This window comes from Athene cunicularia, assembly GCF_003259725.1.
Source record: "Athene cunicularia isolate RWA chromosome 15 unlocalized genomic scaffold, athCun1 chr15_part1, whole genome shotgun sequence".
Classification (NCBI taxonomy): Eukaryota; Metazoa; Chordata; class Aves; order Strigiformes; family Strigidae; genus Athene; species Athene cunicularia.
In genome coordinates this window covers 13,520,690-13,541,087 of record NW_020799121.1, presented here as the reverse complement: position 1 = coordinate 13,541,087, position 20,398 = coordinate 13,520,690, and the positions used below count along the sequence as shown (strand labels likewise).

Genomic DNA, 20,398 nt, shown 5'->3' with positions numbered 1-20,398 from the left:
CTGCTCCCGGCTCGGCCGCGGCGTCGCAGGCGGGCTGGGGGCCTCCGCGGTGTCGCCAACCGCCGCGCAGAGCCCTTGGGTGCCTTGGCGGTCCGTGAGGCGCAGGTCAGGGGCAGGAGGGTCCCCAGTGCCATCTCTGCTCGAGCCTTACCCCTAGAAGACGTAACGCGGCGCTTGGTGGATGATTCTGGAGGGAACGGGTCTGAGTATTTCACGGTAAATGCAGTTCTCGGCATCCCTCACTTATATGCTGATATTTTACTGATTAATCACTCGGTTTGTAATTTACCTCGCTTTATTTTTTTTTTTTTAATTTACTTTTTCATGTCTGCTCCCCGTTGCTTGTGTTGCTTTCCAAGCTACCGATTAGCAGGTGAGCTGCTCTTGTATCGCCCCACGATTCCGGGTGGCTCAGCCAGAGTTTACTGCCGTGTTTATAGCCCGTGTTAGACCTGGGGGATCCCCAGGCACAGGCTGTGTGGGCTCTCGGCCCCTCCTGCTTTCCGCTAGATCACTAGTGCTGCTGCCTCAGGCGGTGCAGTGCTCTCTCTTCTGTGCCTCAGCTGTCATGGGGCACTAGGTAATTGTTGCTGTTACTCACATGTTGATGTGGCTCCTGCTGCATTAAAATCAGGAGTTAGTTTTCCCTTTCATTATAACATCTTTATGTATATGTTTTAAGTAATTTAAAGAAAACAAACAAAAGCTAACACTACAAAAAATCTCTTCCAAAACATAGCACGGAGAATAAAATTTAATCTGTGACTATACATTCAAGATTAAAAATCTGACTGTGAAATTAAGACTTTCCGCTCCACCCCTTCACTTACTGAGTGTGCTGAATGGGTAGGGTTTTATGGAAATTCACAGGCTGCTTTGAGATCTTTGAGCAGAAAGGTTTTAAAGCATGCGTTACCTGTATTAATATGTAGGAAGAAGAAAGAAAAGAGGTACAAAAGAGGAAATGCCTTTATGCCTGCTGCTTTGAGAAGAATTTTATTTAAAGAACAGAAATAGGCATATTGTTCTGAAACTAGTAGTGTTAGGGAGTGATTTTTCTGAAGTATGTGTCTGTGCACCTGCTACAACACATAACAAGATAGTGAATTAGATACTGCGGGGGAAAGTAAATAGCTTCCTCCACCCCAAGAGCAATTTATCTTAATCTAAGGGATATAAAACTGTTCAGGTGCAAAACTTCATTTACATACTGAGTGTAGAATGACTGAAAAATGTGCAGGGGATTATTAGTTCTTGATTTAAAATGATGAGATTTCAGGGTTATCTTCCTGTCCAGTCCTTATCCGTGCTAGAAGATTTTCTGTCTGCGCTAAACTGCACTAAAGTTTTGTGTCTGTGGAAGAGAGAGGGGTGTGTTGCCTGAAGCAGAAAAGCTTGGAAATGTGACCTCAATTGTCCATATCTTTAGGGATCAAGAGGGAGATCTTATTTGGCAAAAAAATTAGTTTTTTTATAATTTGTATGGTTTCTTTTAAAGATAAAATCTCACCTTTCTAGTGAGGGACAGCTGTCTTGTGTCCTCATCACGGAGGTATGCTGTAGGAAATAAACCACCTTTATTTACTTAGCTTAGGCAGATTGGATCATTCCTTTAGTGTTCCTCCCTTTATCCTTTTAGCCCTGTTTAAAGTTTTTATTGGGAGTGACTGAGAATATTTCAAAATAGATCTTCCTTCAGAAGAAACAGTGATCTGTCTTGCCAATATGATTTCTCAAAACTGCTTTCTTTCCCTCTCTAAAACATTCAGGTCAAATGTTAACTCCGTATGTTGAATGCAAGTTTTCTAATGTTTGAACATGATGACCATGAATGAATGCAGCTCTTGTTTAATTTTCTGGCATTCCTTAGGGACTGCTGGCTCTGCTGGCACATATAAAAGTAACGCACTGGAGTCCTTATTGGACTGGCATGTTTAGAAATGCTTCAGATGGATGGTGTTTTGTTATTTAATGAAAGGCAATTATATACTGCATTAGCTGTAATCTCAGCTGCCCCCAGCTAGATGCCAATTTCTGCTGGAGCAACCATTTCGTTCTTCTTGACTAGCAGAACTGAAGCCAGCTCTGTCAGCAGCACGGTTCCTGATGATTGCAAACATCTACTAATATGTCTGTGCTTGTCCAGGTGTCTGTCCTCTGCATGCATTTATTTTTGCAGAGTGATGTTGCCCTCGCATGACTTAGAGTGGTACAGCTGACCCATAGAAATACCCACGAGTCTGGTATCTAGCTCCTGGTCTCTGAAAGGCTGGAAAGGATTTTTAGAAGATTTATTGAGGCACAGACTGTACAGGTTTCTACTTTAGCACCTGCCTAACTGTTTTCCACCTGGAATGTCTCATCGGTTGTTTGTACAAAATCAGACAGAAGACTCTTGGGTGAATAGGACCATACATTCTTTTAATTTATAAGACATGTCTTCACTCTGCTGCTTCAAGGAGAAACACCGTTAAAAGCTGCTCAGTTTTTCTGATCCTTATAATCTTGCTGTTTATATTTTTAGCTTATTTTGAGGGGAAATTGCAAGGCAAAGAGAGAATCTTGGTATTTGATAGAGTTAGCTTATCTGACACTCATTCAGCTTTTCTGCTTGGCAGTGGCATCCACTCAATCACAGCAATATTTATCTAAGTTCTGTATTTGTACTTCTACTTTATTATATGCCAGCCATATAGCAGTCATGGTGCTAATTTAAAAGGCTAAGAACATGGAGAGCTAAAAAGGGATTGCTGACTTGATGTTTTCAAAGAGTGTGAAACAGTTACAGTTTCACCCAAGTCTATCAAAATTAAATTCTTACTATAAAAAGCAGCATCTTTGTTTCAGATGCTTCAGTTGTAATTGCATTGGGGAGAAGGCTTGTGTCTTTGTTTATATGCTTTTGGTTTTGAGGCTGACAGATTATATTTTCCTTCTCAAACTTTCATTTAGACTTTAGATCCCAAATAACTTAATCTTTGTGCTCCACTATACCAAAATCATAGTTGTTATTGTGGACTGAATGCACTTAGTGAAATGGTTGAAGGACATTTTCATCAGAAGTCAGTGCGGACGGTCAAACAAATTACTCTTTGTAATAATAATGATCTGTGATCAAAATGGAGAACTTTTGGGAAAGTCAAGAGTTTCCCTTGGAAAAATGTAGGAAAAGTAGTAAGTATTGATAGCAGGCTTACCAGAAGAGGTGGCAGTTATTTGTTGGGTGCAAACTTTGTCTGCTTCTCAATCCTTGATTCATTCTGTAGAGAATGATGTGTGCTTAGAAGAATCATGTGCTTTCTGATCTTTTAATAGACTACAGCAGCAACGTTTTTATAATGCGTGTGTACAGTGGCAACTTGAAGTGTTAGAGTTTGCGTCATGTTTTCTGTGATATTTTTTTAAATGCTTTTTAGCAGTTATCAGCTCTTCCTTATTAATTAAAGATGAGAATCTTTTTAAAAAATTGAACAGACTGTGTTTAGAAATAGCAACATAGATTGAGAAAAAATTACTCACAAATTGCTAGCCCAAAATAGTTTTTTACTGTTACAGACATCCACTTGTGCTTCGTATTCAGCAGTCTAAGTCTTTGTGTTTCAATGGTATATCTTTTTACTGATGATCTCAAGGCATTTAGGAATCTGAATGAGCATAGCGAGTTATAGAATGATAAGATGAGGTGACTTAAAATGTCATTGATGCAGAATTGAAATCTGTAAGTAGAGCGGAAGCTGTAATGAATTACCTTCCTCATCGCGTTGCTGTAATATCTGGCTGATGGTTTGAGGTCCTAAGCCTCTTACTAGCTTTGATCTGATTCATCTTGTTCTTAGTACAGTTTCTTGGTTACAGGAATTTACCCTGCCTTTTCCCCTTCCCAAACGTACACAGAGAGAATCCTGTTTATCCACTTTGCAGCGAATATCCTGTGCTTTCCAAGGTAGAAAACCAGCCACGTTTTATTTACTAACTTAGCAGTGTCACTAAAACCCTCTAATTTTCAGTGGATTTGCATCTCATAATGGTTGCCTTTCTAACTATATTATATTCAAATTTTATATGATCTCCAAACACATTGATAACCTGCTGCTACCAAGTTTACTGATGGCAGTACTTAGATTTTCCATTTTGCCTCAAATTGTTTAGTCTGATCTAAAGTCATTAGGAGAAACTCAAGACTATTTGTACACAAGTTTCCCTCCTACTGGTTGATGTACTTCTGTGACACTTGTCAGAATATTTTATATATTTTTTTAAAGAAATATCCTGCCTTTTACTTTATTTAGTTGAAACTACTCAGCAGGTTCAAAATCAAAGGAGAAATACAGATTTCTGTGCAGGCCTGGCTGCCATAAAAGCTGTAATGTTGAAAGATAATCTAAAAGTCTTTGGTCCTTAATGTGCTATGGATCTGTGAACTCACATGGAAAATAGTTCAAGTCATCACCATGATACAGAAATACAGTGTCTGTCGGTCTCAGTTAAACAAATCTGAACTTGCTGGTTGAGCTCTGGATTAGCCGTGCCCTTAATGAGGGACAGCATCGTGGTGCATTTGGATTGATTCCCAAACAACAAATTTTGTTCTTCCCCAGTCCTTCTAAGTGTACAAGAAAGTAGGAGTGTCTTCTGAGCTCTTAAGGAAACAGAGATTCACTCTTTGAAGTTACAGAAAGCTAGTAGCTATTTATGGGGATGTCCTTATACTGTGGTGTGATGGTTGCTTGATAGTGGGATGAGTGATGACAAGGCATAGTGTTTGTGTTACAGTGCCGGGACTGTTCTGAATATCCTCTGGGTGTCTTTGTTTCACCAAACATACTACTTGCTTCAGACTAATGTTGTCTAAACAAAAGCCCTCTAAAATACAGCTGAAAGATTTTTCAGAACCACTGCTAGTGATCGTATATATATGATTCAGTTTGAGTAATATGTTAGCTGCTCTTCAAGTTATGGTCATCAAATCAATGACACTGTCAAAAGAGCTGTGTCATACCAGTGGGCAGACTTCCAAATTTATTACAAGCTTTTGGTTTTGTATTTTTATGGTGGTAAAAGCAAACTGTATTTTGAGTTAAAGACGTACTAATACTTGCATGTGACAGTAATTTCCTGGAGTAGTCCTGGTAGTGACTTTTGAAGGCACTTCAGAGGAGCAAAGGATTGCTTTCATTCTGTTAATTTAATAGTCATGCCTAGTTAAAATAAACAGAGATGCGCTTCTTTGAGAATCTGCCCCTTATAAAATTCATATTTGTGTTTAAAAACATGGTATGAGAAACTGAGGCTTTGTGGTTCACACAGGGTGAGTGTTTGGCTTTGTGAAGGGTATACCTCTCCCGAATTCGTATGATGGTTATTATTGGATTGAGCTGGAATGAGCTGAAGTAGAACGTCCTAAGAAGAATGATCCTATATAAAGTAGGAGGTGTTTTTGCTTATTATTACATTTTTGTTTCTGATACAGTTACCTGCAAGCAACAGATCTGAGAGAAAGATCTGGATTTCTTTTTTATTCTACCCGATCAGCTGAGTTTTAAATGCAAAATTTTTTCTACCTTTAAATATGAGATACAGCCCACTGGTTTGATAGGCACATGCCAGCCCATAAACAGAGCATCTAGAAGCCAAATAAATATGATCTGATGGCACTTAGCATGATATATATCGAATTAAATGATGCACATTATTTTAGTGGTTTTTCTTATGGTAGTGATATACCTGAAGAATATATTCAGATCATCATATTACGTGATTAATTAACATAAAAATCCATGGTTTCTGGGAGACAAAACTGAGGTTGTGTTTTTAAATGCTCCATTTCTTCTAATTGCTGTGTTGAATGAGTAACCGAATGTAGACTCCCAAATGCCAACCCTTACTCTATTGAAATCTTTAATGCTTAATTCTCTTTTATATATAAATTCTTTCTTAAATTCTATTAATTTCAATTTAAATTATACCTGAAGATGCCTCTGTAATCCCACAGCCTAATCCCTGAAATCCAGTTAAATTCTTGAGCAATGTTCAGATAATCCATTTGGTTTAACACTACAGAGGATGTTACATCAGTACCATAATAATTTGCTGTTTGTGACTTGCTTTGTTATCAAATGCCTACTGTGCTTTCTGGCTTGTTTCAGTCTGAACTTGCTACTCATTCAGTAAATGCTTTGGAGCTGACAAAACATGCTGAATTTGCACTAAGCCATGAGCATTAGGTTTAGAGAGAAGTTCATTTACCATTTCAGTAATTGACTTTCAGTGGCTAAATGCAGAGACCTTGATGTGAATTCATAGCTCCAAAATGGTTGTGTTTGGGTAGTAAATGGCTAGGAATGGGACGCGTGCTGCATCATTACATGAGAAGTTCCGAAAAATTAATGCATGAAGGCTTCTGTATCCATCTTTTTGGTTGAACTGCTTGCAGTTGTTACAGAACTGACTTTGAAGCTTAGTGTGACACGTACAATGGACATTGTGTGCTGTGGGATTATTTCATTGTAAATGTAATCCAGTGCTTGCAAAATGGTGATTCAGTCCTTTTGGTTGCCCAATATGAAGTATCTCCAATAGACCCCGAATGTGGCAGAGGAGGCAGCGTGCTCAGGAAGACTGTTGTTCCGGGATGTGGCTCAGCCCTCACGCTCTGCTGACACTGCAGTTTTCCCTCGTGGGAGAAATCTGGCTGCATAATATCTAGTAGTGGAGGACTACACTTGTATTCCTCCTTGGAAACAAAACAAGATGGTGGCAATAGGAAATGCTATTTAGGGAGAGTGTGTGAGGCTGTTTGCTTTCTGCAGTTTATCCCTCTGCTACGTCTACGTCATCTGGAATTGTTTCAGTAAGGATGGTGGTGGGTATGTCCCAGTCTGGCCAGTGGACCTGTTGTGGTTGAATTACTCTCATTCCTGTCCGAACCTTTCAGAAGTTGGTCTCTGATCTGGCATATTCTTGCACAGAAGGAAATATTCTTACAGGTAGCAAAGAGCAAAATAGCAGTGCAATGCAAAGGCATTTATTTTGTTCAAAGCTGAAATGTGGTTGTGTTTTTAAATTTCATATGCATTTTAAAAGCCTATGAATTCAACTAAAGGCATTATTTCAAGTGCTCTTGGAGACACATATACCCACTTTTTACAGAAATATAATGGCCCAGGAGATTGCAAGTACAACTTTTAGAGCTGTAGTAAGATTAGATCTGAATCATACAGAAGATGCTTTATACACTTTAAACTTTTAAGATTGCAGTAATTTTAGGAGTTGTAAGCATTTGTAACCATGAAGAGTCTGAGCTCTTAGAGTCACTTGTGAACCAGAGGAGAAAACTTTCCAGGTTCAAATTTCCAAGTTACTTTCTCTAAACCATTGTCAGGATATTTGAGGAATGATTCACGAGCATCTGCAGGCTTGGCAGTAGTGGTATGAACATCAAGACTATGAAACAGGTATTTAAGAAATGCTGTTGAGGCTGCTGTTTCAAACATAGTGCTTCATGTGGTGTGTTTGTTTTTCTCTCAGGAAAGTGAAGTTACTGGATTGTGGTGGTCTTTGAAATACATTTTCGCTTCTTTGCGGAAAGGATTTTCTGATTTATTTTGTACATGTTACATTTTCTTCATGGTACGGTCAGAATTTGTTTTCTAGATACCTCCTAGTTGACTGCCACTGGGATTGCATGTGATCTTCTCTGGTTACAGGTGCCTGTGAGATTTTCAGCAGAGTTATCTATTCTACACAACCCTTTTCGAATATTTACTGTTATCTGTTATTCGTGTTTACATGTATTTTGCAAAGCATTGGTATGCTTAGCAGAATTAACACATTTAAGTGGTATCTTCTTTGCGCTTAGAAATGTGTTGGCATTGAAAGGCATTTGCCAACAGTATTTAGTCTCTTAATGGTGTTAACTAAGTTTAATATTAATCTTTTTGATTTGAAATGTTTTGAAGAACTCGTGCATGACTGATAGTGGATGATGATCGATTAGAATAGTTGTTTCACTTTACTATAGGAATAAACTATGAGAGTAGTGTTCCAGCCTCAAAGTACCCTGCACAGAGTCAGACTGTGTGTGTCTGCATGCTGAAGACGGAGTTTATGCAGTCTGTTTTGAGTCAATTCAAACATTATTCCTTTCTATTCTAGAACGTCCTTATTGTTTCCCTACCACATGGGCAGACGACTTGCTTTTCTCCATGGAAACACTGCATCTGTTCTATGATAGTTGTGAGGAGTGATGTTTCTTCCTTAAATTGTCAAGTCATTGCTTCAAATGTTTTCTTAGATGAAACGTTTTAATTATGGCGCTACCTGTCCTGAGGAAGGAGAGTATGGTGGTGGCAGCATTCTTGTCGGATGTCAGCTAAGCTTAAAGAACTATTGGTACTGTTCTATTCTTGTCATGACTATAGGGTTCTTGAGGGGAGTGAGCTGAAGCTTTAACTTTTTTACTGTATTGTGGTTTAGTTCTTTTTGGAGTACTAGTTGTTGAAAATACAGTCTTGAAAAAAACAGGGGTAGATAGCTGTTCCTTTTTTGACACTTGGGAAATACTCTGCTTTTTTAAATTCAGGGTTATGTGCTTTAATTTTATTTATAATCTCAGTTTTCTAACAGAATTCATATCTGTTGTCATTGGGATTTATTTTGGTACACCAGTGGTTCTCGATTTGTTGCTTATGGATTGCTTTGATCCATGCACTACTTAGAATCTGCAAAAGGTAAATAAGGATATTCTTAATCAGCTAAAAGGGCCAATGCATGGATTCATGTCTGCACTTGAAAGTTTTTTGTCATCAACACACAAATAAATTGTCATTCACTTGAGAATATAACACACTTTCATATTGTATGGAATAATATATTTCCCAGTAATGGCACAGGTGTAAAGCTTGTGTTTAAAATCTCCTTTCTTATGCTCAGTTATGGTATTGCTAGAACTTGTGGCTTTCTGAACACTTAAGAAGTATATATTATCAGATTATATCTGGGCATTTCCTTAGGTTCCTGATACAATCTTTTGAGAAACTTACAGTGAATCTTATTGCCTATTGGTTATAAAGATTCTTTTTCAGGAGAGCTGAGATTCAAGGAAGGAAAGGGAACAAATCGGAACAAGTAGATAGCTGCTCTCATTTATGAGAACTAAAATGAGATAATTGACATCTGGAGCCTGTTAGGAAGTGCTGGAGTGCATAATGCTTAAGATCACTTGATGCAAATTGATGTGCTTTCAGTGTTTTAGGAATTCTGTTAGGAAATGCTGCTATGAAAGTCCTGTCTCTAGGACTCAAAGTTGCATTTTCAGTATTGCAATAAGGTAACAATTTATCAAAATGGTTGACCATATTTTAGCGGGTTTTTTTAATTGAGCTTCAATTTCAGTAACTCTGAAACCAGGGTGCAAGGGATTGTGTTACTTCTGGCCTAGTTGAAGGCCTGTATGTTGAAAAAAGCAAATGACACAGCAAATACATAACCCATGACTGGAGAGCAAGATTAAAATATGAATGAGTACCCTGAGCCAAGAAATGCAATATTAGAACATTCTATCTTTCCGTTGAGCTGGGGTTTGTTAAACAGCTATTAATAAATAATTATTTGAAACTGTCAACATGCAATTTTGGGGGGTAATTTAGTGTTTGTTTTCTTTTAATATACCTGTCCTTGCACAGTATAGATGGTTACTACCTGTGTGGTGCTGGAATGCTCTTTGGGGACAAAAAAAAGAGGTAGTATATGGAAAAGAATGGCAGAATACTGTAAGACAGCTTCTAGCTTCCTGGTTTAGGAGGCAGCCTTTCTTAAGGGGGACTTGCTTTGACCCAAATGAGGTTGATGAATTTCCATAAATTTGATGTTTGGCACTGACAGAGAAGACTGTGAACTAAAAAGAACTGACATTGATGCTGCTTGCATTTTTGTGTTTGTACCAAATCCTTCTTTATCGTGTACAGTTTTTCTGTTCCGTGGATTTGGATGAGTTGAGAAAGGGGATGGAGGCATGCATGGAGATCCTGGCATCCGAGGGGAGGGAATAGGGCCTGCAGTGTGAGAAAGAATAGGTAGGTAGTGTGTATAAGAGAGAAAAATAAGGTTTTTCAAGTCCTTGGCATGTAAGAGCAAAGTAGAGTTTTAGAAGATTTCTAAAACAAAATATGAGGAAAGGTGATGCATTCAGATTTAGCAGGGAGGACAGGTATGTAGTAGGAGGGGGGAAAAAACCCCACGGTCTTCCTGCTGTGTCCAGAGTGACATCTTTTGTGATCCTTTAGTCGTTCTTCTGTGTAACCGTCTGCCTCCCAGTTCTTCCACAGCTTAGTCATATTTCATGCCTATCCTTGTGCTTTGATTTTAGAGAGCTAACTCTGCTTTCATGTTTGTGAAAGTTCCCACTTAAAAATTAATAGTAAGCGTCTTGCAAAAACAATGTAGAAATTTTTCTCTTCATTAGTCATAACGTTGCAGATGGGCGGGTGACATAATTCTGGCAATGCTAGAAAAAATGTCCAGAAATCTTCACCGCGCTACTTCAGAGGATTTCATGGAGCGTAGCTTAAATTGTAGACATACATCCAAAGTGGTAATTAATGCTTTTTAAAGTATAACATTTTTGCAGACTTCTTAGAAAATTCTTTGTATTTGGCATGGCCAGAAATAGCAGAAGTGTTTCACTTTGGTATTTAGGTTCACAAAGCAACGTGCCTGATACTTTATTTTTTTTCGCAGTGAATGCATTTTTTGGAACACTACTGTGCTGGCTATTAATAATACATGAGGGGTAAAACTTGTACTGGTAGGTAAAAAGACACGATTGGCTTGTCTCTCTTGAGTCTTCCTTCCTGGAGCATAGCAGCCTCCTTCCGCAGTGTTTGGTTTGCCTGCAGACACGCTGCCCGCCCCTGTGCGCGCCAGGGCACTGGGAATAATGGTTTGGGGAAGTTTGCAGTTGGCCTGCTGTCTGCCTGTGCATGTGTGCAGACTGGTGCCAAAACGCCGAGTAAACGTCAGGGCTGAGACCTGCTTTACAGTTCTTGTTTGTCGTGTTCTGAGCAAACAGTTGAGCAAACAGTCTATTGCTACATGTCTGTGTTTCCTTTTTTTTTTTTTTCTTCTTCAGGTTTTCATTTAGATGCGTGCTGGTTTTCTCTAAGTGGGCATAGCTGTTCTGTTGATACCTCTATATATAAAGCTTAGCAAATATCCAAGCTCTGTTCGTGCTGAACAGTTTATGCTTTTGAAGGTGGTAGGGAAACTAGTCATCTTACAGTTCACATCATAGAAAAAACCCAAAAAACAAAAAACAGATTTTTCATTATAGAAGAAAGAGCCTTTCTGAAGCTTTTGTAATCAGAAGGAAGATGCTTTCTTTGGCAAAATCCTCATGACATAGCTCCCTGAAAAGCTTATAGCTGGCTTCCAAGTCAGAGCAGGGCTCTATCCTAGCAACGTCGGGAAGAGTCCCTCCTCCTCTTTCCAGAGGAGCGTGGCTGGGGCACTGCGTTGGGGACTGCGAGCCAGTGTATCTTGTGATCTGCAAGATCGCATACAGCTGAGGTGGATGTTTACTTTTTGCTTGCCATCATGTAACTCTGTTGGTCCATCATAATTTTTAGTTCCAGTCTTAAAAACTTTTTTCCCAGTTCTCTTGATTTCTCTTGCAGTTACTTGTTTAGTCTCAAGTTGTTTTTGCTGGGATATTGCAACACTTGAAATATGTGACTGAAAACAGTAGGGTGTGCAGAGTGATTATATCTATGTGTAATGTTAGTAATGCTGTTAAGGGCTTTGTTTTTCTTTCTTAAAATAGCCTTTTAGTTTAAAACTCCAGATGAATACAGCAACATTCAATGAATTGAGTTATGCTGATGTTTTAGGTTCAGATTTCGTGTCTTTTAATAGGAAATGGCCTTCAAAAGTTGAAGGATTGGAAATGCTATCCTGGGAAATGCTTCTGGTTGTTATTGTAAAGCATCTTTTATCATGCATTTCATACACAGACTATGTGTGTATATAGAAATTTCTTCTGCAGGAGTTAAAATACTGATTTTTGTTTCCTGTCTAATGTTTTTATATACAGGTTTACCCCAGAGTTGGAAAAACTCAAATAATATACTTTATCCATGTTTGGAAAAAGATAGTTGCTACAGACAAAGAGGATTAACACTGGTATTGCAAAAAGATGAGTATGTTAAAACCAAGTGGACTTAAGGCTCCTTCAAAGACCATCAAGCATGGGAGTACGTTGCTGAAAACACCCACATCTATTGCAGCCGGTAAGGAATATTTAAATAACTTCTCCCTTATTCATCTTCTAACAAAAAGTACCTTGAAAGCTATGAGTATATATTATTTTTTTCTATTTACACCAAGATATTTTTGGTTGTATTTCTGATGTAACAAAAATTCTGTACTGTATGCAAACAAACTGAAGTTACTAATTGGATGTGATCAAGGAGTTTTCCTTGGAAAAAAACTTGTCATAATAAAAATGATTGTGTAGTTTTTGAGCTGATGTTTAATCTCTACAAAACTTAGATTAAATTCATTCAGTGTCTCTGTCGTTAGATTTTTGAATTATTGTATTCTAGAGATTACAGTGTTTTCAAAAGTAAGAAAATTTGGAGCTGTGCTCTCCCTTTCAGAAATCATGCTTTTTCCAAATGCTTGTTACATTCAGACTAAGTAATGATTCTCTCTGGAATATTAGTGTATTTGCTTTCTCATTCTGCTTGATTCCAGTGCCAGCAGAAAAAGCAGCTTCCAGTGAAAAGGCCTCAAGCACAACCACTGCAGATGCATGTGAAGAGTTTGTGGATGATTTCAGAGTTGGGGAGCGTGTTTGGGTCAATGGAAATAAACCTGGCTTTATTCAGTTCCTTGGTGAAACACAGTTTGCTCCAGGACAGTGGGCAGGGATTGTTCTCGATGAACCAATTGGTAAGAACGATGGCTCTGTGGCCGGAGTTCGTTATTTCCAGTGTGAACCCTTGAGGGGAATATTTACAAGACCATCAAAATTGACAAGAAAAGTGCTGACAGAAGATGAAGCCAATGGTACACAGACAGCTCATGCTTCTAGAGCTACATCACCAACTTCCACATCAGCTGCTAGTATGGTGTCTTCGTCTGCTGCTGCGCTTCCCCCTTCAGGAATTCCACAAAAAACTTCACCACTTGCTGCTAAAGAACATTCAACTCCTTCTCAGATTAGCAATCTTTCAAAAACTGCCAGTGAATCTATATCAAATCTCTCTGAAGCCGGATCACTAAAGAAGGGAGAAAGGGAGCTCAAAATTGGAGATCGAGTTCTGGTAAGATTCCCCTGCAGCCTCCGTGTCTGCTTTTGATTGATAAATTGTAACTTCTGTTAATATTCAAAACTTTTCTACTGTTTCCTTGGTCAAAGTTATGTAAGCTCCAGCTTTGTTTTCATTGAGTGTCTTCCATAGACAAGCTCTTCACATGCAGTTTTACATACTGTAGGAAGGTCTTTGCATTACCGAGATAAAATGGTTAATTTGGCAGTTTTTAATCTATTGCTAGTGTTTAAAAAAAGACATTTGGTCTTTAACAGCGTATTTGTAGCTTTTCTTTCTATAACTTCAAGAACTACAGTCAGGCTAAACAAAAACCACGCTTGTGAGCTTTCCATGCAGCTCTTATGCCATGTTCAGGCTGTGTCTTTAGAAAGCCAACAGTTCAATAATTGATTGTTCCCCTGAGTAGTGACAGGCAGCAACAGAAGTAGTCACATAATGCCACTGATCACCCAGGAATTACGTGTTCAGTTGGTGATGTGCCATGTCACTTGGCTGCCCTTCCTAAATTCAGAACCATACATGTTTCTGCTGATGTATCATTTCACTCTTTTAAAAGGGAGTTAAGTTTTGTCAGTTTATACATATTTTAAAAAATAATAATTATGTAGTATACCTTTTATTTTTTGATCATTTTGGTCATTTTTGATAACTGATTTGACGTACACCTACTAAAAAAAGTGGGAAACTTTGCCCTGAAACACTAGCCTTTCCTTGAAAAGGCAGTAGGAAGCTGGTGATAACATTATGTTGTATTCTTTACTTAAAGGCTATGTATGTAGCCTTCAAATATAGTCAGAATGATATTTGTATATCAGTGTAGCAGATCTGATTTTAGGTTTGAATTACGTGAGTGTGCCGTTCAGCTGAAGAATCGTCTTACTGTTGTTTTGATACAATCTCCTTTTACTTACAATACAATTTTTGAAATTTCTATTAGGTAAAAAACAAGGACAGGAACAAATGCCCTGGCATAGAAAGCATTTCTGGGGTTACAGTAAGAACCTTGTGTAGACAAAAAATCTCATGGATTTTGTTTGTCCTGCGCTACCCAACCAGATAATGATTCTGCAGTGAAGTTTTTAATATTTTTATATTTAATAATTCTTTTTGAAGGAAGAATTTGACTCCTCTTTCTGTGTAAAGAGAGCTTAAAACAGAGGTCCAAGCTGAAGAAAGCGTGAAGGATCATAAGGTGAAGTGAGGGCAGGGTTTGGCTGACAGCTAGAGTTGGGCTGAGATGTGTTTTCTTGGAGTGGCAATGGAAACAAAGATTTACCGTTTATCCCCAGCTATTTCTGTCAGAGACTAGAGCCCTGTCCTCTTCCAATCGGTGTGGGGTTTTTTAACCACTTGTTTGCCTTTTTCTTGAGGATCTTTGTGAGATTTTTCTGGGACGTCCTCTTTGTGTGGGAAAATTCTGTGATGCCTATGAAGGCATTGCTCGAACTTTCCTATATCTTGTTAGTGCAAATTACAGAAGCAGCATATCCTAATTGCCACACTTTGATAGTAATAAGGTCCCAAATTCTGTTTGTTAGGTAGAACAGATTAAACTTACTATTTCATCCTCCCTACTTCCTCTGTTTGCCTTAAGTCTTCCTGTTGAATCATCAAGCTGTAGCTTGAGGTTTTGGTGCAATTCCTGGCACAGCAGTCAGTGATGCATATCTATAATTTATATGCCAGTATAAGACAGTGTATGCAACAGGAATATGAGCATTAAGTGGACAAGACTCTTCATCTCCTTAACCCTTTCGGGTCCCACGCTAATTTCTTGCAGTAGATCCCAGACTGCTAATGTCATGTCTAACAATAATTCAGCTGTAAATATCTTAAATCACCAGGTCAGTGCAAATAATAGTAAATTTGGCTGAATAATGCATTCATCTGATTTTTTTTCCTCTGCCACTGAGCTCCTGCCCACCACTATAGGCTGTAGAATTGAACTGTTACTGAGTAATTGCTGGAAACTGTCCTCAGCCTGCAGCTAGCACTGGTTGTTGTGAAAGACGTGCCTGTCACTTAGGGTAGTTTGCGTAGAAACGTACAAATGCAACTGGACTACTCCATGTCATTTATTTCAGCATTAACTTTTCAGTAATATTCTATGCAAGAGGATGAGAGGCTTGATGGAATTTGTAAGTCCCACCTCAGCCCAGAATTTCCCTTCTAAGTGACAATATCCTGTCATAGGCCTGAGATACACTTCAGTCTGACCATACCACTGCAGAACTCCAGCAACTAAATGCTGCCCACGTTCATCAGTTCTTGCAGCTTGGACTGGCTGCTGTTGAATATTTTGTGAAGGTTCTAAGTAGTAGCAATACCGTGATGATTATGGGGAAGACAACTGCTGAATTGTGTCTTGAAAATGGTGAGCCTCCAGCAGTGTGGAATTGCATTTCAGCAGGACAATGAATTCATGATAGACAAAAGCTCATTTGGGAGTCTTATTAAAATACTTAACTGGAAAAGTATGTCCTTAAGGGCAAATTCATAGATGGGTAAGACATAGCTCGTCAGCTAAGATTACATTCCAGAATGGACTTCAGATGTGGCTCAACATTGTTGATCTTGGTGTGTGATCTTAGGGTGTGGAGCGTTACACTGGAGTATTATTTCAATCTGTTAAGTTCTTTCTTTTAACTTTGATTTTAAATGTCTTTAATAGGAGTCACCTTGAATTGCTCTCTTCAATATTTATTGAGGGGTTTGGGGGCAAGTGGCTGGTTTTGGATGATACCTTCAACAAAAAATGAAAAATCATACTGCTTTTTTTTTTTTTTTTTTTTTTCTGGGTTATCAAGAAGCAGGAGACCATTCTGACAACTGTTTAGATGCCGGAGAAATGCATTTCCCAGTTTGCATGTCAACTCAGCTTCTTTTTTGCATTAGACAAATGTAAATTTTGCACAAGTTTGTTGAACCTGAAGTGTTGAGTTCAAAGCATTTCAGGCTTGCCAAACTGATGTTTCCCAACAGCTAATCTTTGTTGGAACATTTCTTAGTTCTTTACTGAGATGTTAGTACTCTTCCTCTACATGAAAAGAAGCTGTCAGCTCGTCATGGTCACTTCTGCAGTCTGTCACAGCAAACTACTGCATCAGATGTTCATAGCCAGTGGTGTTGGGGTGAAGTGACTTGATTAAAGGCTGTGTGTGCAGAGAAATCTGGGAGAGAGGATTAAAGCTGTAGTGCATGGTCTGTATTGTTTTGTGTGGAGAGAAAAAATGTCTTGATCTCTAGTTGTTTCACCAGTCTTTTGTGCACTTAAGGTTAGAATTACCAAATGCTGCGTGGTCCCTTATGTAGAGTCCCCCCAAATTTTTATGGGAGGACTGATGTCCTTAAAAAATATATAGATTTAATAATAAAGGAAGCTTCCAGTGTACTGATTTACTTGGATAGGAAGGCAGGTGCCCTACAGGATCTTTTCTTTATTCAGATAACATTAGGAAGAACAGTGGTTACAGACAAATCTAAGTATTTGAGACAGTCATTCAGATTCTTGCCAGACAAGAGAAATTCTACTGAAAAAAAACAAAGTTGTGAGGTGATTGTCTGTATCAAATGCAGGCTTGCTTAGAATATTTTATGTGAGGTTGTGCTGATCAGTATCATAGATGTGGAGATGAAAAGATGCAAAAGCAAGCAGGCTTGCTTTTCATGGAACAGAAAACATCTTTTTCAAAAGACCTTATGTGTGTATATATATATATAAAACCCCCCACTTTCATTAACATCAAAACCGACAGACTTCAAGGTGTGTGTTAATGTCAGCTGAGTTGTGTTCCTGTGGATGTCTGCAGAGAAATACTTCTAGTAAATTTGTGCAACAGTCAGCTACGTTTTTTTTTCTATTTTCCCCCTCGATTTGAAGAAGACATTTTCCAGGCCATTAAATTGAGTTGTAAACATCAGAAAAACAGCTTGCAGTAGACATGAATGTCCATAAGGGAAATATAATAATCACCGAGAAATTCACATTATCCTGTTTTCTTAGAAGTTTTTTTTTTCTTGAGATTCTGGAGGAGTTAAACTAACTGAAGTGAATACACAAGCTTGATGTATTATACCCCAAAATGGATGTTCCAGTGCAAAATTCTTTAGATTTCTGTAGTTTACTCCTTCTCAAAGACAATTATGTTAAAACAGCATGCAAGCCCTCTGCTGTCCTGGAAATCTCAGATAAAAGTCTGTCTCCCTTAGATCTGATGTATCTGACCCATATTCAGCAAGCATGTACTGAACTGCCTAGTTGAAGCTGAGCAGTAATTTTCCTGTCACAAGTACTTGGAAATACTTCATGTTAATATGTAGAAATGTTGAAAATATAGGAAGATAAAGTACATATTTAGAAGAATTGTGGTTTTTGATATGTAACTCCTTATTCAGCTTTTCATTTGTTGCATTGATGTATAAGTTTTACTGGAAAAAATAATATAGCTAAACCAAAAAAGTTATTGATGCAAAGTGTAATTCAAATAACTCCCTATTAACCATATTTTCAATTCCATCTGAAGTATGTTCTGGAATCTGGATATGATTTAGTTGTTAGAGAGAGGACTCTGGGCAGCCTGATCTCATTTTTGGGGTTTGCTGTAAAGTAGAAAGTGTTGATGTGGAAATCTGCATTATCTTCATTGCACTTGTCCGGCCTTTCCTGGGGTAATGACAGAGCGCAAGGTCTTTAACACAACTGTAGTTGATTTGCCTGCTGAAAATTAGGCTACAGCTTCAGCATTTTGAACCCTCTATAAGAATTCCTGTGCAAAAAGTGATCCCTTCTTGTACCAGTGGAAGTGCTGTCACTAGGTGCTAAACCAGATGGGGAAAGAATAGGTGAAAACTAATTCAGAAACCAAATTACTTTCAGGCTAAGCCAGTTTCTGTTTCCTGTTGGAGCTGCAGCCAGAGAACCTGTTTGCCCTGGTATTACAAACGTTTATGATTTCTTAAGAGCCCAGTGCAAAGCTGATTTAAAAAACAAACAAACAAATAAAACCCCCTGAACTAACCAACCTAACAAACCCAGCTTGTTGGAAAAAAAAAAAAAGGGGGGGGGGGGCAAATTTTGTGCTTTGTGTGACAACTGTTGCACCTACGGAAGGTTGAAGCAGGTTTGAGAGCATCTTAGGCTTTTTTCTGGAGGGACCAGATGCTGTATTTTAAATAAATAAATAAAAATCTTATCAACCTAAGGGGCCTTAGCCTTCTCAAGAGATTAAAGTGCTTTCATTCATTTAACCAGTTACAGCTTCATCATGGTCTGCCAAATCTGATGCTTCTGGAGCTGAGCTCTAAAGCTGTAACTTGGGCCTCTGTCCATATGTTCACAAAAGGTTACAAACTAGATTTGCAGGCATCTGCTGATGTGGCCTTTTTGCAAAGATTCTCTACACATGAGCAACGTCTGATCTCTTCTATACTGTCTGTTTTACACTTGCTCACTCGAAGTTATTTCTTGCTTCGCTGTTTCTTACTAAGTTTATCAGTGATGTAATAGGCAGGGAGTGATAGGAGATTATTGACAGATTTGTTTCCACCCATGTAACCTAGCTTCAAGTAAACATGAGGTAAACCTGTCAACTGATTAAATTGCAGGACTCTTAAAAGCAACAAGGGGGAAGAGAAACTTCACATGTAGAAAGGAGTTTCTCCCTTTAGTAATAATCCTGCATTGTCCATGTGTTATTTTTAAGTTTTCTGTTTTCTAGTTTCTATAACATTCTGGATAGAAGATGCACGTCTGAGTTTAGTCTATTTAAAAATGTGTATTAGTCGGTATTTAACTGTTAGAAAAACAAATATTCATTGGCGTTGTTACAGTTAAAGCAATGCAAAAATACCTTGGCACAATGCATACGAGGGTAAAAAAGGAAGAAAAATTTGGAAGTTGAGAACATGTGATTGTTGTGTGCTCTACCAGGGCTGTCCCCTCCTGAGCCTCCTTTATTGTGACTGCAAGTGTATGTCAGTGCTTAACTGCTCAGTCATGCTTTTGCTTTATTCTTAAGCTGAGTTGACTGTAAGGTATTTTGATGGTTTTGCCATGTTAAGTCAAGGATGAAAGTAATTCTTCTGTTTATGTATGTATATTTAGACATGGTATTTTGGATACTGTAAAATATAATATAGATTAGTTTGTGAAGTGGTTGCCACAGCATGAAATATATGTATGAAAATATAGCTGAAGGATAGAGGGGATCCAAAGGCTTTGTCTGTAATTCATTATCTTGGTGATTTTTCTCTTTGCAAACTGAGGCTTTCTTTTAATGTTACATTTAAGCATTTTCCAGGACATACTGTTACCTCCCTGCTCACAGTTAAATAAGATGTTAAATTTATCTAGTTGCAGCAAGGTGTGAGTTGTGTCTAATCGTGAGTCATTTTGTTTTGGCAACTCCTTATTTAACTTAAAGTTGCCTGGGAGTTACTGGGATATAATGGCAACGATGGGTGACTTCACACACTTTGTTAATAGTTTGTTCATGGAAGGCTGATTTATCTTTTAATTTACTAATTTATTTATTTTTTATGGTTTTTATTTGGTGTGTATCTGGACTCCCTATCTCCCTTCCCTCTCCACTCCCTGGGGACTGATATCCAGGGACAAGTTGTCCTTCCTTATTTCAACACAGGATGGGCGAAAGAACAATTTATTTATTTATTTTAGTAGTTGCCTTTTTTTTTTTTTTTTTTGTGGTGGTGGTGGTAAATTCACATGTGGTTTTTGTAGTATGGAATTGGTGTTCACTTTTTTGTATTGCTTCCTTTGTGACCGAATAAGTCGACTGAATGAATTGAACCTCAATAGCATATCACTTTTAAACTGTTTTCTTCTAGAAGTGAAGGGTTGTGTATAGCACTGTGTCTGTGTGTCTTATTCCACATTGTCTCTTTTGCCTACTTTGGCCTCGCTTTGAACTTGCTAGTCAACTACAACCAAAGTAGGTAGAAATGTAGAGGTTTCAAGGAGAAGTTCTTACAAGCTTAATGGAAAGAGCCCAATGGAAGGTAGAGAATCTAACCATCAATTCTGAAAGAAGCTGCACAGTCTTCACAGA

The 20,398-nt window shown here is 38.3% G+C and overlaps 1 protein-coding gene and 1 non-coding gene across 13 annotated transcripts in view; both read left to right on the top strand.

Annotated features, from left to right (window-relative positions):
• Positions 1–134: 134 nt before the first annotated feature.
• CLIP1 (CAP-Gly domain containing linker protein 1) overlaps positions 135–20,398 on the top strand; it is a 71,209-nt gene continuing 50,945 nt past the window's right edge. For 5 of the 12 annotated variants that reach the window (XM_026859506.1, XM_026859509.1, XM_026859510.1 and 2 more), the window contains exons 1-3: positions 137–216; positions 12,089–12,284; positions 12,751–13,322. In XM_026859506.1, coding sequence (XP_026715307.1) covers positions 12,191–12,284; positions 12,751–13,322 — 666 coding nt within the window. In that variant the 5' untranslated portion in view covers positions 137–216; positions 12,089–12,190. Of the gene's footprint in view, positions 217–12,088; positions 12,285–12,750; positions 13,323–20,398 lie in introns of all 12 variants that reach the window. The other 7 variants (XM_026859500.1, XM_026859505.1, XM_026859497.1 and 4 more) reach the window with 4 other exon arrangements.
• LOC113486341 lies at positions 6,587–6,735 on the top strand. The gene has a single exon (XR_003399572.1). It is a non-coding gene; the product is annotated as a U1 spliceosomal RNA (small nuclear RNA).